Below are 20458 nucleotides of genomic sequence, written 5' to 3'. Positions count from 1 at the left end.
TGGGGAGTGGCTCCTCCATTGACCTGTCTCTCTTCACCGCGATTTTTGGTGGAGATGGATTGGGCTTGGTAGGTGCTCCCCCAGGTGCGGAGACCGGTGTTCGGTCGGACTTCCCAGATTTTGAACTCTTATGATGCGTCCCCTTCGGCTTGGCTGCCTTCTTCTTTGAGGTTTGCCCTGTCTGTGTGACGGGACATCCCTTTGAAGAGAGCTTTGAGGTCGAAGGAGGCGAATCATTTGATGGTTTACGGATCATGTCAACATCGCTCCCAGTTTGGCCCTTGGGGGCTGTGGGAGTCGATGTAGGCATTGACCTAACCTCTTCGTTTGCCATAATAAGAGAAAGCATGCTGATATCAGGTTTTCCCTTGGGTAAGTGAGGGTGAGATCTTTCGATCTTTTTCACTACCTTGAGATTAATCCTGATCAGCTTGCATTCTCTCAGCGTTATAGATGAGGGTTCCCTGTCAATGAACTTCCTGAGGAAGTGCATTGCTCTGTGGTACGCCTTTCTCTTTTTGGCCCATTTACTAGCAGAGCTATCTGAGGTGGTGGGAGCTTTCCCGGCCGGTATTTTGGTCGGAGCTCCTTCCTCAACAGCAGCCAGTCCTTTTGAGCCAGCAACATCGGCTACGGCCGATGGTTGGGTAGCTGGTGCATCGGTTGGTCCAGAGTTCATACAGGTGGCTGCTTCCACTGAGGTCGAGGCCGACTCTTCGTTGACTACAGTCGCTGGAATGACTGTGGTGTTCATTTCGTCATCCGATGAGCCGTCCTCGGCCCCAGTGGAATAGCCACCCTGACTGAGACGCAGGGCCAACGTCTGCTCCAGTATCTCCAGGAGTTTCCGGCTTTGTTCAGCCAAACTGTCAGTGACAGCTCCCAGAGTGGGTACCTTCGGTCCGTCCCCTCCCGACACTACCGTCCCGTCAACCGTTGACTGGGTTGCCCCAGACTTGGTAATAGATTTTGAAGAATTGTCCTTTGGCATTGCATTGTTGTCATCAATCGGATTAGTTTTGGTTGTTTTTTTGTTTAAATTTTTGCTCTCCATACGTCATAGATTTAGTGGGGGAAGTGAGGTCCACCATGGCATAGCCCTCCTGTACCATGGCAAGGACATGACAACTAAGCCATTACTGCGTTGAGATGCCCAGGTATCAACGAGGCTCCGTTCTAATACAGTTGGTACCCTAACTGCAAACCTTAGAACACCGATGGGCACGGTTTCGCCTGACACCCCGGCGTTAGGGGGTCTCTAATAAGTAGGAGACCGCTACTTGGATAACCTTTGGTCGGTCACAGTTCCCCAACTCAACACTTCCAGGGTGTTGAGTGTGGAAACTGTGACCTTAAGCCCCCGCATCGCGTCAAGATTGTTATCCCTGGCGAGGCTTAAATATTCAGGAAATTACTTACCTCATTTTGAGTATATCCAATGATTACGCGGTGGAACAAATTCGTGTTAGCAAAAATTAGGTCCTTTCGGAGAGTGGCGAGTGAAAATGTAGAGTAAATTAGAAAACCCGTTGTTTTGGTTTTTTCGTTATGTTTTAACTTTTTGTTTTTTGTTTTATAAATACTTTGTATTTTTTAAGTTGGAACCCATGAGGCGTATGATTCTTATTACTCTGAAAAAAATACGCCACCATGTTCCAACAAAAGACCCGAAGTGAGGTGCACATGTTATTTCAATCGACAGTTTGTCGGGCAGCCCGAGGGTGACAGGGCACAGAGAAGAGTACTACAGTAGAATCACGATTATTCGTACCTCGATAAAACGAACATCTCGATAATTCGCATAAGCTGTCGGTCCTTTGAAGCCAATATGCGAATATCCGCCACTAAATCTACGGCCACTCTGTTCACCTCATGTACGGCAGAGGTGAGAACAGTGTTGATTGTCACCGTCGATGTTAGCAGAATTCAGACCACAAACTACTCCAAAATTATAGAGGTAACTTTCGACAGCATGTTCACGTCTTGCGCGTATGCCACAGCTACCTCCGACAAGAATGAGATGTAGGAGCATGGTCCTCAAGTTCCTAGCGGGAGGACTTGGGGCGCAGATAAAGAAACCTTGTTGCTGTGTGTGGTGAGCTATGCGTCGCCAGTATGATCCGCAAATATAAGTGCAACGCTATGGAAAACTATCTTAACTGACAAAAGACCGCGCTGAGAACTGCAACAGGATGCCTTCCCATGTCTTCAGGGGACCAACTACATGAGGAGACAAAATTCTTCTTCCCGTACAGCAACGCAATACCATGGCATGCTTTCATTGCAGTATACTTGCTCGGCTGTTACCATGCGAGCCATCCTAATCACCATATGGTGGATAGGACCCTCTTACCACGCTCGGGATGGTGCATCCGTCTGAATTCCTATAGGGCAAGGATCGATGATACCCTACATAACATCTGCGCAGCATGCTACACAGGCCCGCACGGCCCACTGCACCTTCTCAACTGTACTGTCAAACCAACTCAACTAACGTCAGTAGATTTGTGTTTACATCCCCTCGAAGCAGCAACATTTCTAGACCCAGTGCTAGATATAGCAGAAAAACGAACATACATACATAACAATAAGAATAATATTCTGGAAAGATAGAATTTGCGACACTAAAAAAGTTATATTCACGTGTCCCGCCGTTTTTATACCCTCCACCATAGGATGGGGGTATATTAAGTTTGTCACTACGTTTGTAACTACTCGAAATAATTTTTGTAGACCCCACAAAGTATATATATTCTTGATCAGCGTGCAATTCTACATCGATATAGCCATGTCCGTCCGTCTGTCCGTCTGTCCGTCTGTGGAAATCACTCTAGCGTCCGAACGGATTGACGTAGGTTGATGAAATTTTGGGAAAATATGTTATATTTACGTAGGACTTTTGGTATTGAAAGCGGGCTATGTAGGTCCACGCTTTCGTATAGCCCCCATACAAAATGACGCGTGACGCGTCGTCGTTTTAAGGAATTTTAAAGATATTTGGCCCATTTTGCCACCGAATTGGTTGTAATTTGGTACTTTGTGTCTCCAGAGGCCAAAAAATATTCCTACCAAAGTTGGGTTATATAGGTCAACGTTTTGGTATAGCCCCCATATAAGGCCCCTTATAAAGTACGCGTCATTTTAATATATTTTGAGTGTATTAGACCCATTTGACCACAGAATTGGTTGTAATTTGGTATTTTGTGTCTTCAGAGGCCAGAAAACATTCCTACCAAAGTTGGGTTATATAGGTCCACGTTTTGGTATAGCCCCCACATAAGGCCCCTTATAAAGTACGCGTCATTTTAATATATTTTGAGTGTATTAGACCCATTTGACCAAAGAATCGGTTGTAACTTTGTATTTTGTGTTTCCAGAGGCTAAGAAACATTTCTACCATAAAATGTTTATATAGGTCCACGTGTTGATATAGGCCCCATAAAACAATATCTCCCGATTTTCGAAATTTTGAACGTTTTAGCCTCATTATCACACCGAGATGGCTGCAATTTGGTATTTAGTCTTCTTTAAGGGTATAAAACTTTCCCCCAGAAATAGGTCCACGCCATCATATAGCCCCCATAGAACGGTACCTTCCGAATTTCGGTATTTTGAAGGTTGTGGCCACATTAATCCACCGAAATGGCTGAAATTTGTGGTGGAGGGTATAAAAAGTTCGGCCCGACCGAACTTAACGCTTTTCTTACTTGTTTTTTCCTTCACTTGGAGTTTTGCGGTTATGGGATCAACAGATTTGGGGCCTTTGATGTAAACATGAATAATTTTTTCAGGCCCATAAAGTTTTTGATTTACTCTCGGAGGCAAATTTGTAGCTCTTGTCATAAATGAACAAAAATTGTGAACACATAAAATCCATGGTTGGATATCCGCGAACAAATTATAAAAGAAATTTGATGGCGGAACACGTGTTTTCTTTTTATACCCTCCACCATAGTATGGAGGGTATATTTAGTTTGTTTTTCCGTTTGTAACGCATTGAAATAATCATTTGCGACCCTATAAAGTATATATGTATATTCTTGATCAGCGTAAAATTCTGAGTCGATATGTGCATGTCCGACCGTCCGTCTGTGGTAATCACTCTAGCATCCACAAAAATGGAGATAGGACGCTGAAATTTTGGGAAGATGCGTCTTTTGTTTGCAGGCAGGTCAAGATCTATGATGGGCTATATCGGTCCACGTTTTGGTATAGCCCCCATATAACGGTACCTCCTGATTGGAGGTATTTTGAATTTTTTGGTCACATTTTCAAACCGAATCAGTTATAATTTGACATTTAGGGTTCCTAGTAATCAACAAACTTATATCCCAAAGGATATAGGCATAGGTCCATGTTTTGGTATAGCCCCCATATAACGATACCTTTCGGTATTTTGAGAATTTTTGCTGCAATTTTTACCCGAACTAGCTGTAAATTGACATTTGAGGTTCTCAGTGGTCATAAACTTCTCCACCGAACATCGCCAACATAGGTCCATGGTTTGGTATAGCCCCCATATAACGGTACCTCCCGATTTTCGGTATTTTGAGAATTTTAGCTACAATTTTCACCCGAACTAGCTGTAAATTGACATTTGAGGTGGTCATCAAACTTCTCCACCAAACATCGTCAACATAGGTCCATGGTTTGGTAAAGCCCCCATATAACGATACCTCCCGATTTTCGGTATTTTGAGAATTTTAGCAAGAATTTTTAATCGAACTAGCTATAATTTGACATTTGAATTTTCAGTGATCACGAAACTTCTTGACTAAAATTCGTCAACATAGGTCCATCTTTTCGTATAGCTCCTATATAACGGTACCTCCCGATTTTCGGCATTTTGAGGGTCTACATTGTTTGATGGAACTACCCTCAATTTAATTTGACTTTTGAGGATCTCTGCAGTTACAAAACTTTTTCACCAAAAATTATAAAGATAGGTTGACACTTTGATATAGTCCCGTAGGTGGTACCTTTCACCTGGCTGAACACATTTTTTAGATTAGATTTGATAATTAAGACAATTGGTGTAACTATCCATGGTCGAAATTTTTTTTCCACCTAAAATTGTGAAAGGACACTAATTATTCCATTTTAATTAAGACTATTTTATGGTGGAGGGTATAAAAAGTTCGGCCCGGCCGAACTTAACGACTTTTTACTTGTTCTTTTTAATGTTAATTTTTCATGACTCAAAAAATTACACACAGTGCAATCATGAATATTTCCCTCTGAAATTTGTCGCACGAAAAACTATTTAAAAATGTGAAATTCTAAAAAAACCTATGTTTTAAAACTTATAGTACGTTTATATATAACCGGATTTATAAAATCGACTGGGTTTCAAATGTCAATTCCATTGCTTATATTTCAAATAAATCCTCATAAAGAAGGTTAACCCTACAAAAGGCTATAATATAAATATGGCCTTAGACACCTATTAGAATCACCTAATTGTGGAATTTTCACGCCTAATCGACTTAAATATTGGTTTTTTGGACATAAATACGAAAATTAAAAAAAAAAATTGTGAAATTGGGGAAAAGGAGCAAATTCCGCACGGAATTTTTAATCATGATTGCCCTGATAACTTCAGTAATCGAGTCGAAAAGTTTTTCATTACATAACTGATAATTTCACGTAAATGAGGTCGAAATCTTCATAAAAATTCTAAATTTCTTATTACAAACATTGTTTCACTAAGAAGATTCGAATACAAATTCGTTCGAACTACTACCAAACTTCTGTTATTTGAAAAATATTTGAATCATTAAAGTTTTGAATTAAACGAAAATGTGCTACTACAACATGAGTTTGGTAGTAATTCAAACGAATTTGAATTCGAATCGTCTTAGTGAAACAGCCCAGCAAACCAAATGTCTGATGTCCGACACGTCTGAACAATTCCGGAAGCAAAGTCGTTCAGATTTCGTTCCGATTTCTAAACGATTTTTCAAAGAGGAAATAGTTCAGATTTTGCACCGATTTCGGAACGAATGTCGGAAAGAAATTTCCTTTCCGAATTTCCCAAGGATTTTCTTCAGATTTCGTTACGAAATCGGACCGAAATCGATCCGATGTCGCTCCGACATTTCGTTCTGTTATTATGTCAACCACTTCATACAACTTTCGTTAAGATGTCGTTACGATTTCGGATCAGGGGCCTAATTATGTGAGTCGATATCGAGTTTTTTCGAACAGAGTATCCATAGTTGGTATGATAACATTCGGTATCGAGTAAAATTATCGAGTTATCGATCAATTTTCTGCGAGACATTTCTCGTTGCTTCATTACCAATCGTAAACAAGCAAAAGGAAAGAAAATGCAAGAAAAGTAATGTGCAAATTGAATCTTGCATTCGTTTATGCAAAAAACAGATAAATTAGTTAATAAATGTGAAGATTTCTGAACAAAGTAAGAATAAAAAAATTGTGTTGAGAAATAATAGCAAAACTGAAACAAAAATAATTTTCGTATTCAATTTAGAATTCAAACACAAATTTTTGCAGTCGTTTAAGGAAATAAGAGGAACATGTAAGTATTTCTGTGAAAAACAAAGAAAACAAAATTAAAGTTGTTATTTTTTAGGACTACAAAAGTAAACAGAATAAATTTTAAACAAAAAGCGATTATGGCAGAATTCATGTCCCAACACCCATCTTTGGCCAAAGGAAAATTTAGTTGTCCAGAAGCTCGGGCATGTTCAAATCGTTTATGGGAGCAACTTGCAACTAAATTAAATGCCGCGGGGCCCCCAATTAAGAATACAATATTGTGGCGAAAGGTAAGAATTCAAAAATAGATTGTACACAAATTGTTACAGAAAGTTGTCTGTTATCACACTTTGTTTACATTTCTTAACTAAAAACTTGCAAGTTATTGCTACAGAAATTTCTTCTAGCAATAATTTGCAAATAACTAGACACATATAATATTATGGCAATCGTTCTAATTCAGAGTCTTTGTTAACTCTTATAATTAGGTATTTACAGACCAAAAGCATATTGTGAAAAAGAAGCTGTCATTTAATAAAGCTTCCAAGAAACAGACTGGAGGGGGTCCCTATGAGGAAAAATTGCTTACACATTCCGAGGAGCTAATATTGGAGGCTGCTGGCTTATCTGCACCTGTAGAAGGACTTTCGTCTGTTGAAAGTTTCGGCACACAAGTTCAAAGACTTCTAGAAGGTGATGATGAAGTGCAATTGGATTTAACTAACCATAGCGACGATGAAAGCATCAATACAATGCCAACAAACGTCACAACACCAATCAATAGTCCCATACAGCCAACAAGTAGTTCCAGATCGCTAAAAAGCAACTCTCGTGCAAAGTCCACTTCAAAGATATCCCTTTTAAAAGAAAATATAGAAAAGCAAGACGAAGGAAGACGCGAGCAAAAGATATTTTGGGAATCGCTGATAGAAGCAAAAACGAAATCGCTTAAAATAAAAGAAGAAATATATAAATTAAAAGAAAGGTCCATGAAACTGAAAGAGGAAGAGCACCGTACAAACATAGAAATAAAAAAGGTGGAACTGGAAATAAAAAACTTACAGTTAAACATTCTTAAAGAACGATCAAATTTGCGATAATTTATCTTTAATGATCATATATGTACCTTTTACAATTACATGTACCACATGTATTCAATTATGTTCCTTTATAGTACGTTGATATTTATGAAATCCACCCAATTTCAGCCGTCAATTCCTTTGCTAACACCCCAAATTATATTCAATGGATTTCAGAGAAATTGACTGTTGAAATCGAGTGGATTTCGTAAATGCAAACGTACTATTAATGTTAAAGTACCATCGAATTAAATTACTTACCATTAGTCCCAACCCATACTAGAGCCTTGAAGTAAATAAAAACGTACTATTATACTTATAAAATTTATGTATTAAAAATGAATTAAATAAATAATAATTTCACTATTTAATAATACAAACTTTTTATTAGTTTGGAAACATATTTCTTTTAATTTGATCTCTTATTTTTTCTCCTACTTTGTTTTGGTTGCCTGTGTTTACTTCTATTGTAGGAGCTTCTTCATTAAAATCAGTGTCGGTATACCCTTGTACTTTGAATTTCAGGCATATATTGTGTAATGCGGCACATACATTTCCAAATTGGGCTACTTTTTCTGGGGTATACCGGCTTCTTTTGTCATGACAGAGAATTTTCCACCTGGCCTTCAAAACTCCAATGGTTCTTTCTATAATACATCTCGCTGAAGAGTGCACTTCATTAAATTTGGCCTCGACTGATCCCTCCGGTGGATTTCTATATGGGGTTATGCACCATGGCTCTAGTGGGTAACCGGAATCTCCTGAAAAAGGATTACAAAATTATTTAATCAACAATTGCAATAGCGCTTACCTAAAAGCCAACCATTTCTAAAGTTATTGTTGGTGTATAACTGCTCCAACAACCGTCTTGGGTCTGAATGTTTCCAAACAAAAGATCGTGCGCCGCACAGCCATATTTGGAACATATAGCCAAAATTGTATATTCATGATCGCAAATCTATAGTCATGTAAATAAAATTTGATGAAAATAACATTTTCTATAAACAAAACTTACTATCATAGAGTTAAGGCTGTGATAACCTTTTCTGTTAAAGAACATATGCTCATTTTCCGTTGGTTTTTGTAGGCCAAAATGGGTTCCGTCAACACATCCAATTACTAATATAATGTTGTTCATTATTGCATGATATATTAAATATTATATACGAACCTCCAGGAATTCCATATTTGGTATAAAATGATTCCTTACATATAGTAGATTGCTCTGGAGAAAATCGTATATGTTGTGGGCATAGTTTTCGCTCCATTTCATTTACAACATGTTTAACAATTTTTGATGTAACACTCTGACACAGACCTAAAAGGAAATCATTCCCTACAGTATATTGGAAACCGCCACTTCCCAAAAGGGACAACGTTGTTGCCAACTGCAAAATTGGGGGGACAGATTTTGAACTTTGGCACGAAAATTCCAAACAAAAAAGTACATAACGGAAAGCCTCTTTTGTCAGCCTGAATCTTTGAAGAAATATAATATACATTTTAAATTGATCAATTTATGATTTATACCATGGTACAATAATTCTTAGGTAGGCCACAGCTAACAGCTGATTACAATTTTTTTTTGTTATGGCTTAATCTGTCAAAACCGTGTTGACATGCAGAGTTGATATTTATTATTGATCAAAAAATTCAACTCTGTTTTGTTTTCATTTCGTTCTTCTTCTTCTTTGTTTACTCATCCGTTATCATTCATCAAAACAATTTTGACGTTTTAAGCCATAGCGACAGGGTTGTATTTTTTTGGCGATTCTCATACCTGGCCTACCTATGAATTATTGTACCATGATTTATACTTTAAAACACGCAGCTTACGGTAAAGATGAAGGTTCACTGTGTGAACGAATTTGTTTACGAATTAAATTAATGTTGTCATCTTCTTCGTCTGAAGAAGATAACAAGAATAACACAGATGGATCCATTTTATTATTTTATGGTCTGTTCCTTTACTTCAGAAAATGGTAAAACCGGCAAAAGTAGCAAAAGTTGTAAACTGCTCCCATATCAATTGTATTGTGCCTGAAGTAAAGGAACGCTTTTCGAGTAAAAACTGGTAAAACTTGAAGATTCTTGAACGTAAAGGAACAGAGCTTTAATTTTATGTTCATTTCTTATAAAAATTGCGCCAACCAAAAATGTTTCTAACAATTCTGCCAAAACAACCGTACGTTTATTAAGGTAGATGCATTAGCAATATGTCACAACAATTTAAAAAAGGATTTCCAAACATTAATAATTGTCTTATTTTCTTACCACAACTTTATTCCGAAATTATTATTCACAGTATTTTTCAAAAAATTTCACAAAATTAAAATAAATACTTTTTCGGCATCTACCTATAATTATGTTCCTTTAAGAAAATATAGGCTTTCACAGTTCGATTACCGGTTTTCACAGTTCGATTACCGGTTACTATCGAAAAAATCGATAACAATGCTTAAACGTTTTCGATCGAGACTTATAATGCCGTTTCTTTATCGTGTCGAAAACAAATTCACGAGTAATTTCTCGATCGAATCGACTCACATAATTAGGCCCCAGATGTCGGACGTATAGTCCGAATTTTGTTCAGATTTCGTTACGATGTCGGTACGATTGGTTTAAATAAACTATTCAAAAACTTAAGTATTTTTTCTAAGTTTTTTATTGGAAAAGAATTGTCGTTTGTTTTTTTTATTATTTAAATATATTCTTATGACCAAAGTGATACGCTGCTGTAATTATATGCTTGTATTATTTTTATCTCTGGTTTTTTAATATGAAGAATGTGAAGTTTTGTGTGATGTCTGTGTGTATGTTTTTTATGTATGATTGAGAGTTGTCGTGAAATGTAAAAGTAAATTTATTATAATTTGTGTACTTATTCTCGTTTTTGTTAATTTGTATTTTTATATTAAATAACATAATAATAATATACACTACCATTTTATTTGTAACTATAGGTATTTTCATAAACTCTTCACTACACAAAAGCTTCTTAAGGTTAATTAAATTATGGTAAACGAAAAAAACAATTTCTAATCACTTTTCATGTTTGTGTGTCCATATTTTCTAAGAAATTTTATAAAAATAAAACCCAATTAAGCTTCCTTTTGAATAATTTCCCAATACAACACACCCCGTTTGGAACACTCTTAGAAAATTTCAATATTTTTTTCAGAAAGTTATAAAAACCTAGTAGCACTTTTTTAAAGTATAAACATCCTTTCAGTTTTTACGCCGAATTTGCCTTCAAGTATACCCTTCCACCATATATGACGGCGTTTTATTAGAAATACCCTTAAGGCTGCGGTAAACAACCTAAACATCAAAATAGTTGTTTTGCCGCAAGTTGTTTGTTGTTCATATGAGTCATTCCAGGAAATTTGATTTTTTTTCGACAATAAAATTAACCTCATTCCAAGCCCAGTATAACGGTCATTTCAATGAGTAGAAATTAAAATCATTAAATTACAGCACTATGACATCATAGTGTGGTATGGAACATTCCCCAACTCCCTTTCATGCAAATATTTATTCATTCTAAGTAACACACTTGGCATAACCTTGATTCATTACACTTCAATTCACCTTCACTTCACATGACACCATTCCGCGTGTATCACATAACGCCGCCTTTGCATACATCGATACAGAAAAGCAGGGAAAGAATAGTGAAATATAATCAAGCCATGCGGCATTAAAAAATCATAATAAAAGTAAATATACATATAACGGAGGCGGAAGATCTGTCTTAGGCAAGAAAGTATCTACTAATACGAGGGCTCGTCTCTGGTCCCTTGAAATAAGTTGTAAAATAAATCGACATTTGTTGACTGTGCCGCAAACATATTCTTTTTATAGAATATACTGAGATCACTACCTCTTCTCCATGCAGAAGACATTTTGGTCTTCTAGTAGGAGACATTTTGCTATTCTATAAGAAAACCTTTTGGTGTTTTATTAGAAGACCTTTTAGTCTTCTATCAAAAGGCCATTTATTATTCAAGAAGGGGACATTTTGGTCTTCAAGCAGAAGACCATTTGGTCATCCATAAGAAGACCTTTTTGGTCTTCAGGCAGAATACCTTTGGTTTTCAAGCAGAAGGTCCTTTTGGTCTTCTATTAGAAGACCTTTTTATATTCTATCAGAATACATTTTGGTCTTCAAGCAGAAGACCTTTTTCGTCTGTAAATCCTAACAAATTGTAAAAAAATTCCTTCGTTATAATCGTGGTCGTGTTAAGAAGTTAAGGGGTCGATCATCGATAACAATTATCGTTGAGTGGCGTTGCCAGTTGTCAAAATTGATCCACGTATGGCAACTCTCAACTGAAGTTGCGAATCTCAGTTGACGAAGCGGCTGTTTTTCAGCAACCACCAATTTTCAGTTGCAGTGAACATTTTCGAAGAAACAAGAAGTAAAATAGAAGGAAAAATAAACATTTTGTTAACAATTATTGATTCTTTGCATCATTAATTAATTTTGTGTATCAATATGGTGAAAATAACGACAAAGCAGCAGTTCGAAATATTAATTGATAAACTGAGTGACAATCCAAACTTAGCCCGAGGAGTTCGGGAGTTTTGGTGAAACCAAAGCCACAGCGGATGAAGCGTGGAGGTCCATTTCGGACAGTTTAAACAGCCATGAACCTCCAACACGAACACCTGAAGAGTGGCAGAGTCTGGATTCACTTTAAAGCAAAGTTGAAAAAGAAAATGCCTCAAAATAAAATAAACTTCAACGATACTGGTGGTGGTCCATCACAATAAGTGAATTTATCGCCTTTGGAGCGGACAGCAGCAAATCTTTTGCAAATGAATTTGGTGACAAATACAGTAGGTTCAGTTTAAGGGGTCGATCATCGATAACAATTATCGTTGAGTGGCGTTGCCAGTTGTCAAAATTGATCCACGTATGGCAACTCTCAACTGAAGTTGCGAATCTCAGTTGACAAACCGACTATTTTTCAGCAACCACCAATTTTCAGTTGCAGTGAACATTTTCGAAGAAACAAGAAGTAAAATAGAAGAAAAAATTAACATTTTGTTAACAATTATTGATTCTTTGCATCATTAATCAATTTTGTGTATCAATATGGTGAAAATAACGTCAAAGCAACAGTTCGAAATATTAATTGATAAACTGAGTGAAAATCCAAACTTAGCCCGAGGAGTTCGGGTTTTAGGTGAAACCAAAGCCACAGCGGATGAAGCGTGGAGGTCCATTTCGGACAGTTTAAACAGCCATGGACCTCCAACACAAACACCTGAAGAGTGGCAGAGAGTCTGGATTCACTTTAAAGCAAAGTTGAAAGAGAAAATGGCTCAAAAATAAAGAAACTTCAACGCCACTGGTGGTGGTCCATCACAAGAAGTGAATTTATCGCCTTTGGAGCAGACAGCAGCAAATCTTTTGCAAATGAATTTGGTGACAAATACAGTAGGTTCTGTTTAAGTACAAATGACGAACATCCTCCATCTATATAGCCAACTACACCAGGGAATTTCGTTTTTGAATACAAATGGTTTTTATTTTGCCTTTTTTCCTCCTCTGTCATCTTCGAAACGATCCAATTTTGGCACAATTTGTCCTCTATCAAGTGGACAACTTCCTTCAATACTCTCGACAATGTAGATTGAGCCATGCAATTGTTGAAATCATTGCCATGGGGCTTTTGGAAACTTCCGTCCTCCAAGAATCGCAACGCTGCGCACACTATTAAAAGTGGGGGTATTGCTGTTGATTTGTAACTTACTTTGAAGTCATCCTTTAACGTTTCCACAACGTAAACTACGGCATCCTTTGGCAATGGAAAATACGCCTTAAACCTGAAATAATTTACTGATTATACAGATCTTTCCACATGATCATCAGCTTACAGTGCAGATGAAAATTCCAATGGATTCGACTTGTCCCTCAAATTTCTTCTAATAGATGCAATGTCCTGTACATTTTCTTCATCATCAAAAAATACTTCCACCGAACTTATCATTTTTTGGGACAGCAAATAAAACTTGACGATCCGAAGATTCAATGGTTATATTCCAATCTTCGGTTGTTTTCCAAATTTGCTCGAAAACTCAGCCAAAATATTAAAATATTGTCCAGAATACACAAAAGAGTTATCCAAAGCGCAATTATTTTTAAAATGTTTTTTTTTTTGCGAATAGAGGTCACCAGTTTGAAAAAACACTGATCGATAACATGTTTATCGACCACCCAGTTGAGTTGACATTAATGGTACAACATTTCGTCTCAGTCGCGCAGACAACTGACAACGCAACTCAAGTTTAGTGGCAATACAAGATAGACCCATAAGTACAAATGACGAACATCCTCCATCTATATAGCCAACTACACCAGGGAATTTCGTTTTTGAATAAAAATGGTTTTTATTTTGCCTTTTTTTCCTCCTCTGTCAACTTCGAAGCGATCCAATTTTGGCACAATTTGTCCTCTATCAAGTGGACAACTTCCTTCAATACTCTCGACAATGTAGATTGAGCCATGCAATTGTTGAAATCATTGCCATGGGACTTTTGGAAACTTCCGTCCTCCAAGAATCGCAACGCTGCGCACACTTTTAAAAGTGGGGGTATTCCTGTTGATCTGTAACTTTCTTTGAAGTCATCCTTTAACGTTTCCACAACGAAAACTACGGCATCCTTTGGCAAAATACAGATCTTTCTACATGATCATCAGCTTACAGTGCAGATGAAAATTCCAATGGATTCGACTTGTCCCTCAAATTTCTTCTAATAGATGCAATGTCCTGTACATTTTCTTCATCATCAAAAAATACTTCCACCGAACTTATCATTTTTTGGGACAGCAAATAAAACTTGACGATCCGAAGATTCAATGGTTATATTCCAATCTTCGGTTGTTTTCCAAATTTGCTCGAAAACTCAGCCAAAATATTAAAATATTGTCCAGAATACACAAAAGAGTTATCCAAAGCGCAATTATTTTTAAAATGTTTTTTTTTTTGCGAATAGAGGTCACCAGTTTGAAAAAACACTGATCGATAACATGTTTATCGACCACCCAGTTGAGTTGACATTAATGGTACAACATTTCGTCTCAGTCGCGCAGACAACTGACAACGCAACTCAAGTTTAGTGGCAATACAAGATAGACCCATAAGTACAAATGACGAACATCCTCCATCTATATAGCCAACTACACCAGGGAATTTCGTTTTTGAATAAAAATGGTTTTTATTTTGCCTTTTTTTCCTCCTCTGTCAACTTCGAAGCGATCCAATTTTGGCACAATTTGTCCTCTATCAAGTGGACAACTTCCTTCAATACTCTCGACAATGTAGATTGAGCCATGCAATTGTTGAAATCATTGCCATGGGACTTTTGGAAACTTCCGTCCTCCAAGAATCGCAACGCTGCGCACACTTTTAAAAGTGGGGGTATTCCTGTTGATCTGTAACTTTCTTTGAAGTCATCCTTTAACGTTTCCACAACGAAAACTACGGCATCCTTTGGCAAAATACGCCTTAAACCTGAAATAATTTACTGATTATACAGATCTTTCTACATGATCATCAGCTTACAGTGCAGATGGCAATTCCAATGGATTCGACTTGTCCCTCAAATTTCTTCTAATAGATGCAATGTCCTGTACATTTTCTTCATCATCAAAAAATAATTCCACCGAACATCATTTTTTGCGACAGCAAATAAAACTTGACGATCCGAAGATTCAATGGGCAGGTTATATTCCAATCTTGGGTTGTTTTCCAAATTTGCTCGAAAACTCAGCCAAAATATTAAAATATTGTCCAGAATACACAAAAGAAATATCCAAAGCGCAATTATTTTTAAAATGTTTTTTTTTTTTTTTTTTTGGCGAATAGAGGTCACAAGTTTGAAAAAACACTGATCGATAACATGTTTATCGACCACCCAGTTGAGTTGACATTAATGGTACAACATTTCGTCTCAGTCGCGCAGACAATGACAACGCAACTCAAGTTTAGTGGCAATACAAGATAGACCCATAAATGTGTGTACAAATGTTAAGAAAATTTCTTTCTTTCTTTATAACCGATGTTCGCTATATCCGAATTTTACTATGTAATTCTATGTTTTATCTTACTTTTGCATATAAAGCATTAAAAATGTATAAAAATCCCATAAGTTCACCGCTATTAATTTTTGCCTCAAAAACAGGCCAAATTACCTATAGTGCGATATAATGGCACATCGGTGGCCAGACGGTTTCATCAACTGATAAGTTGATAGACTTTGAGCCACCTCGAACCAGTTCATCTGCTACTTCGTTTTCCATGATGTTGCTATGACCCGGAACCCAACATAGCTTTACGATATCGTGTATATCCTGCAGAGCTCTCCTACAATCAAGAATAGCTCTTGAATTTATGGTCCGTTACTTGAGAGCCTTGAGGGCCGCTTGACTATCGACATATATAGTCACCGGTCCTGTAAGACTGTCTTCAAGCCATTTCACCAATTCAGCTGCTTTCTTGATAGCAAGAATCTCCGCCTGAAAAACACTACAGTTATCGTCACGTTATATGAGTTTTTTATTAGTGGATTCTCGCAGTAGACGCCAGCGCCATTACCTTCTTCCATCTTGGACCCGTCTGTGTAAATTGCCAGACCGTCCAGAGGAGATATGCACTCAGCCCATGCGTCTCTGCTTGGGAAGATAACAGTTAAGGAGTCAAATTTGAATGAGGTAGGCATATAGTCGCTTACGCAACCATTGTCACCTAACTCAAGTCGACTATCAACTAGTTTTAGGACATTCGAGTGTCCAAAGTGTGAACTACGCCAACACCCTGACTCCCGGAGTCTAAAAGCAATTCTCGCCGCCTGAAACTGGATTAGGATATCCAGAGGTTGGAGATCCAGGATGACGTTTAAAACAGCATGAGGAGTGCATTTAGTCGATCCGGTAATCAGCAGTAACGCTTTGTTCCCAAGAGCTTGCCACCAGACCAGTCCACCATAGGTAAGTAAGGGCAGGACCACGGTTACATACAGCCAGTGTATGTATGGTCTCAATCCCCAGCTTTTCCCAATGGAGTTCTTACAGGAATAGAGTGCCACGAGTCCTTTCTTCGTTCGCTCCTCTACATTTCTTTTCCATGACAAGCGATGGTCCAGAATAGTGCCGAGGTATTCAGCTTCCGTAGAAAGTTCCAAGGCCACCCCGTCCAGGACTAGAGGCTCGAAATTGGGAACTTTGCGTTTCTTAGTGAATAGTACAAGCTCGGTTTTCTCCGGGTTTACTCCCAAACCATTGTTCTGGGCCCAGTTTGCGAGTTGTACTAATGCTCTTTGCATGAGCTCAGACAGGGTTGGCAAGAATTTGCCACTTATCAGCACAACCACATCATCAGCGTAGGCGACCACCTTGATCTTCAGCCGATCGAAACACACAAGTATTTCATTTATTACCAGAAGCCATAGCAGAGGTGAGAGAACTCCTCCCTGCGGAGTGCCTCTGTTAACAGATTCCCTCACGGAACTCTCTCCTATGGATGAGTTGATGATTCTACTTTCCAGCATCTCATCAATCCATTCCACAGGGATGGAGGAAATACCTGCGTTGCTGAAAGCATTGTGGATTGATTCAAGCTTCACGTTATTGAAAGCCCCCTCTATATCAAGGAAGGCCGCCAGCGTGAAGCCTGAATTTTCCATATGCTTCTCAACATGCCCGACCACCTCATGCAGGGCAGTCTCCACTGATTTGCCCTTAGTGTAGGCATGTTGTGATTTGCCGATGTTGTTGGGGTTTAATTGTGTTCTAATTTCAAGATCCAGTAACCTTTCTAATGTCTTCAAAAGAAAGGAAGAAAGACTAATTGGTCTGTAGTCTTTTGGCAAAGTATGACTTGGGGATGTAAGTCACCTTAACCTCCTTCCACAGACCAGGTATGCACGATAACAATAAACAAGCCTTGAAAATTTCTACCAGTATTGATAGCGCCGCTCAGCCACATTCTGTAGCATTGCCGGTATTATACCATCCGGTCCCGGTGATTTATAAGGCTGGAAACTGTTGATCGCCCACCGAATTCTTGTGTGATTAGTTATTCTGTCAATCAGCTGTTCATCCTCGACGGTTCGGACTCGACTGAGATTTGCTCTTGGCAAGGCCCCGTCAAAGTCAGCACAACCGGAAAAATGAATCCCTGACAGCAGATCCAAGGTCTCTAGACCGGAGTTAGTCCAGGAAACAATCGCTCCGTTTGACACTACCTATGGTTTTTGGGTCCTTAGATAGTATCTTACGGAACCTGACAGCTTCACTAACTCCTTCTATCGACTCACTGAAACTAACCCACGAATTTCGTTTAGCTTTCTTGATTTCACTCTTGTACTTATTGAAATTGACCTTGTAGTCATCCCAATCTGTACTGAGTTTAGTCTTACTGGCTTTATTGTAGGATTTCCTGGCTTTACGCAGCTTGGCTAATTGTTTAGTCCACCACGCCGGTTGGGATTTCTTCCCGGATAGGTGATTGGACAAGAGTTCTCATAGCTCACTAGGAGGGTTTTGGTTAGGGAATCCACAGCTCTCTGGACCTCCTCAACAGTATGGAGGGTGTTACTTCCACTTCCATACAATCTTGAGGCCGTCAGAGCTTCGAATTTACACCAATCCCGTTCTCCTGGGATTTCTACGAGGGCGGTTCGGAAACTTCTTAGCCTATGAATGAAAGAGAATAAGAAAATATTTTTATTTTTCAATATAATCTCCTGATACTTCAATACACTTAGTCCAACGCTTTTCTAGCAATTCTATCCCTTGATTAAAATAGTTTTCCTCAAGGTCTTCAAAATAGTGGTTTACAACTGTAATTGCATCTTCATTTGAGGTAAAACGCTTGCCAGCAAGGAATTTTTATAGATTTGGGAACAAGTAAAAGTCACTGGGAGGTAAATTAGGAGAATAAGGTGGGTGGTCAAGCAACTCGTACTTTAATTCGTTGATTTTAGCCATTGTTAAAACACTCTTGTGCGCTGGTGCGTTGTCTTGATGAAAAATTATTTTTTTTGTGTTGTAAGCCAGGACGTTTTTCTCGAATTTGTACATTTAATTGATCCAAAAGGTTGCAATAGTACTCTGAATTTATTGTTTTACCCTTTTGCAGATAGTCAATCAATAAAATACCTTTGAAGTCCCAAAAAACCGTTGCCATAACCTTACCAGCCGATTGAATTGTTTTTGCCTTCTTTGGGGCACTTCCTCCAGCTTCAGTCCATTGTTTGGATTGTTCTTTTGTCTCTGGAGTATAGTGGTGCATCCATGTCTCATCACCATTTCATTTCGCTTAAAACGATCCAAACAAACTTGAGAAATGTCCATTCTTATGCGTTTTTGATCGACTGTTAACAAATGCGGCACCCATCTTGCAGAAAGCTTTTACATCTGTAGTTCTTCATGCAAAATTAAATGGACTCGATCATTTGAGATGCCCATGATATTAGCAATTTCAAGCACTTTTATTCGTCAATCATTTAATACCATATCATGCACTTTGGCTACAATTTCTGTTGTTGTTGCTGTTTTTGGTTCATCTTCAATGCTTGTACGACCACGTTTAAATTCAGCAACCCAATTTTTTACTGTTGCATATCGACACCTCCAAATAATAGTATGCTAAGTCTTAAAAGTGAGTTTTGCAGGAGAAGCTCTTAAAGTTTACAGTTTTCTTTGACCTTCACTACTATTCTGAGTAAACATTTGTTTATAACTTCTGTTCGGATTGACCGATCATTACCAAAATTTGACAGAATTTAAGTTAAAGGACGTAAAATGTAAAAATGTAAAGAACTTGAAAACATGCTAAGTCGACTTAGCATACTATTGTTTGGAGGCGTCGATATGAAGGAGCACTTTCACCTAACACATTCACCATCAGCCCTATTCTGAACGCAAGGGAGTTGGGAATTTTTTCCCATTCCCACATTTTCGTATTCCGAATAAAATTTTGTGGGAGTTTTTTTCCCATTTCCCATCTCCCCTCATTCTGAATGAAGTTCGAATTGGGAATTTGTTCCCTTGGGTAAAAAGTATACATTCTCTATCTTGAATTGTGGGAAAAAATCTCCCCAGCAAACAGTGTGGGAGTTTGAAAAAAAATTTCAAGAAATTTCATATTTTAATGAAATTTTATATTTTAAGACATCTACACGACAAAATTATTGCAAATATTTATAATCGCCATGTGTTTGCTTAATAAAAGCATACAAAATGTACTGTAAAATATGTCATTAGTAGACTTCGGATTTTGCATATTCTTATATAATACAAAAACCTGCAAGAATCTAACATGTTTTACACCGATAAAAAATGTTCCTTATGTTATCGAACAAAACAAGAAAAAGTACTAAAAATTAGTAGATTTTTGCAGTTCTGGAACAGACCATATGTATTGAAATACGAGAAAAAGAGTCATGGTTGATTCTGTTAACGCAGCACAGAAAGTAAAAACAAATCAATTTCAAAAGAATTTTTGGCAATAATTATTAAAATATATTGGAAAATAACCATAATATATACAGTCTTTACAACTTTTATTCATTTTCGTAATATAACCTTCGGGTTTTTTAAATCAGACGACTAACGTTCTATTGAAAACGTGTTAGTCTCCTCATGCTTTTTTTGTTCCCACGTCGTTGAGAATATGGAAAACGTGGGAATGGGAAATTTCGCTCCCATAGGAAACAGTTCCCATGGGAATGTTCAGAATAGGGCTGTTTATGTATGGCAACTTTCAACTGAAGTTGCGAATCTCAGTTGACGAACCGGCTATTTGTCAGCAACCAGTTATTTTCAGTTGCAGTGAATATTTTCGAAGAAACAAGAAATAAAATTG

General features: G+C 37.8%; 1 protein-coding gene across 2 annotated transcripts; it reads left to right on the top strand.

Annotated features, from left to right (window-relative positions):
* Nucleotides 1-6326: 6326 nt before the first annotated feature.
* LOC141390385 (uncharacterized) lies at nucleotides 6327-7820 on the top strand. 2 transcript variants are annotated; one of them, XM_073963294.1, is made up of 4 exons: nucleotides 6327-6421; nucleotides 6494-6541; nucleotides 6596-6791; nucleotides 6990-7820. In XM_073963294.1, coding segments are annotated over exons 2-4 (810 nt in total). In that variant the 5' UTR covers nucleotides 6327-6421; nucleotides 6494-6539; the 3' UTR covers nucleotides 7602-7820. The 2 variants fall into 2 exon arrangements, with proteins under 2 accessions (XP_073819395.1, XP_073819396.1); XM_073963295.1 differs by having other exon boundaries at nucleotides 6494-6791.
* The last annotated feature ends 12638 nt before the right edge of the window (nucleotides 7821-20458 follow it).

Source organism: Musca autumnalis, unplaced genomic scaffold, assembly GCF_047663935.1.
Source record: "Musca autumnalis isolate F117 unplaced genomic scaffold, ASM4766393v1 scaffold_1, whole genome shotgun sequence".
In the NCBI taxonomy this organism is placed as follows: Eukaryota; Metazoa; Arthropoda; class Insecta; order Diptera; family Muscidae; genus Musca; species Musca autumnalis.
The sequence above is the reverse complement of the archived record's forward strand: the minus strand, read 5'-3'. Positions and strand labels throughout refer to the sequence as shown.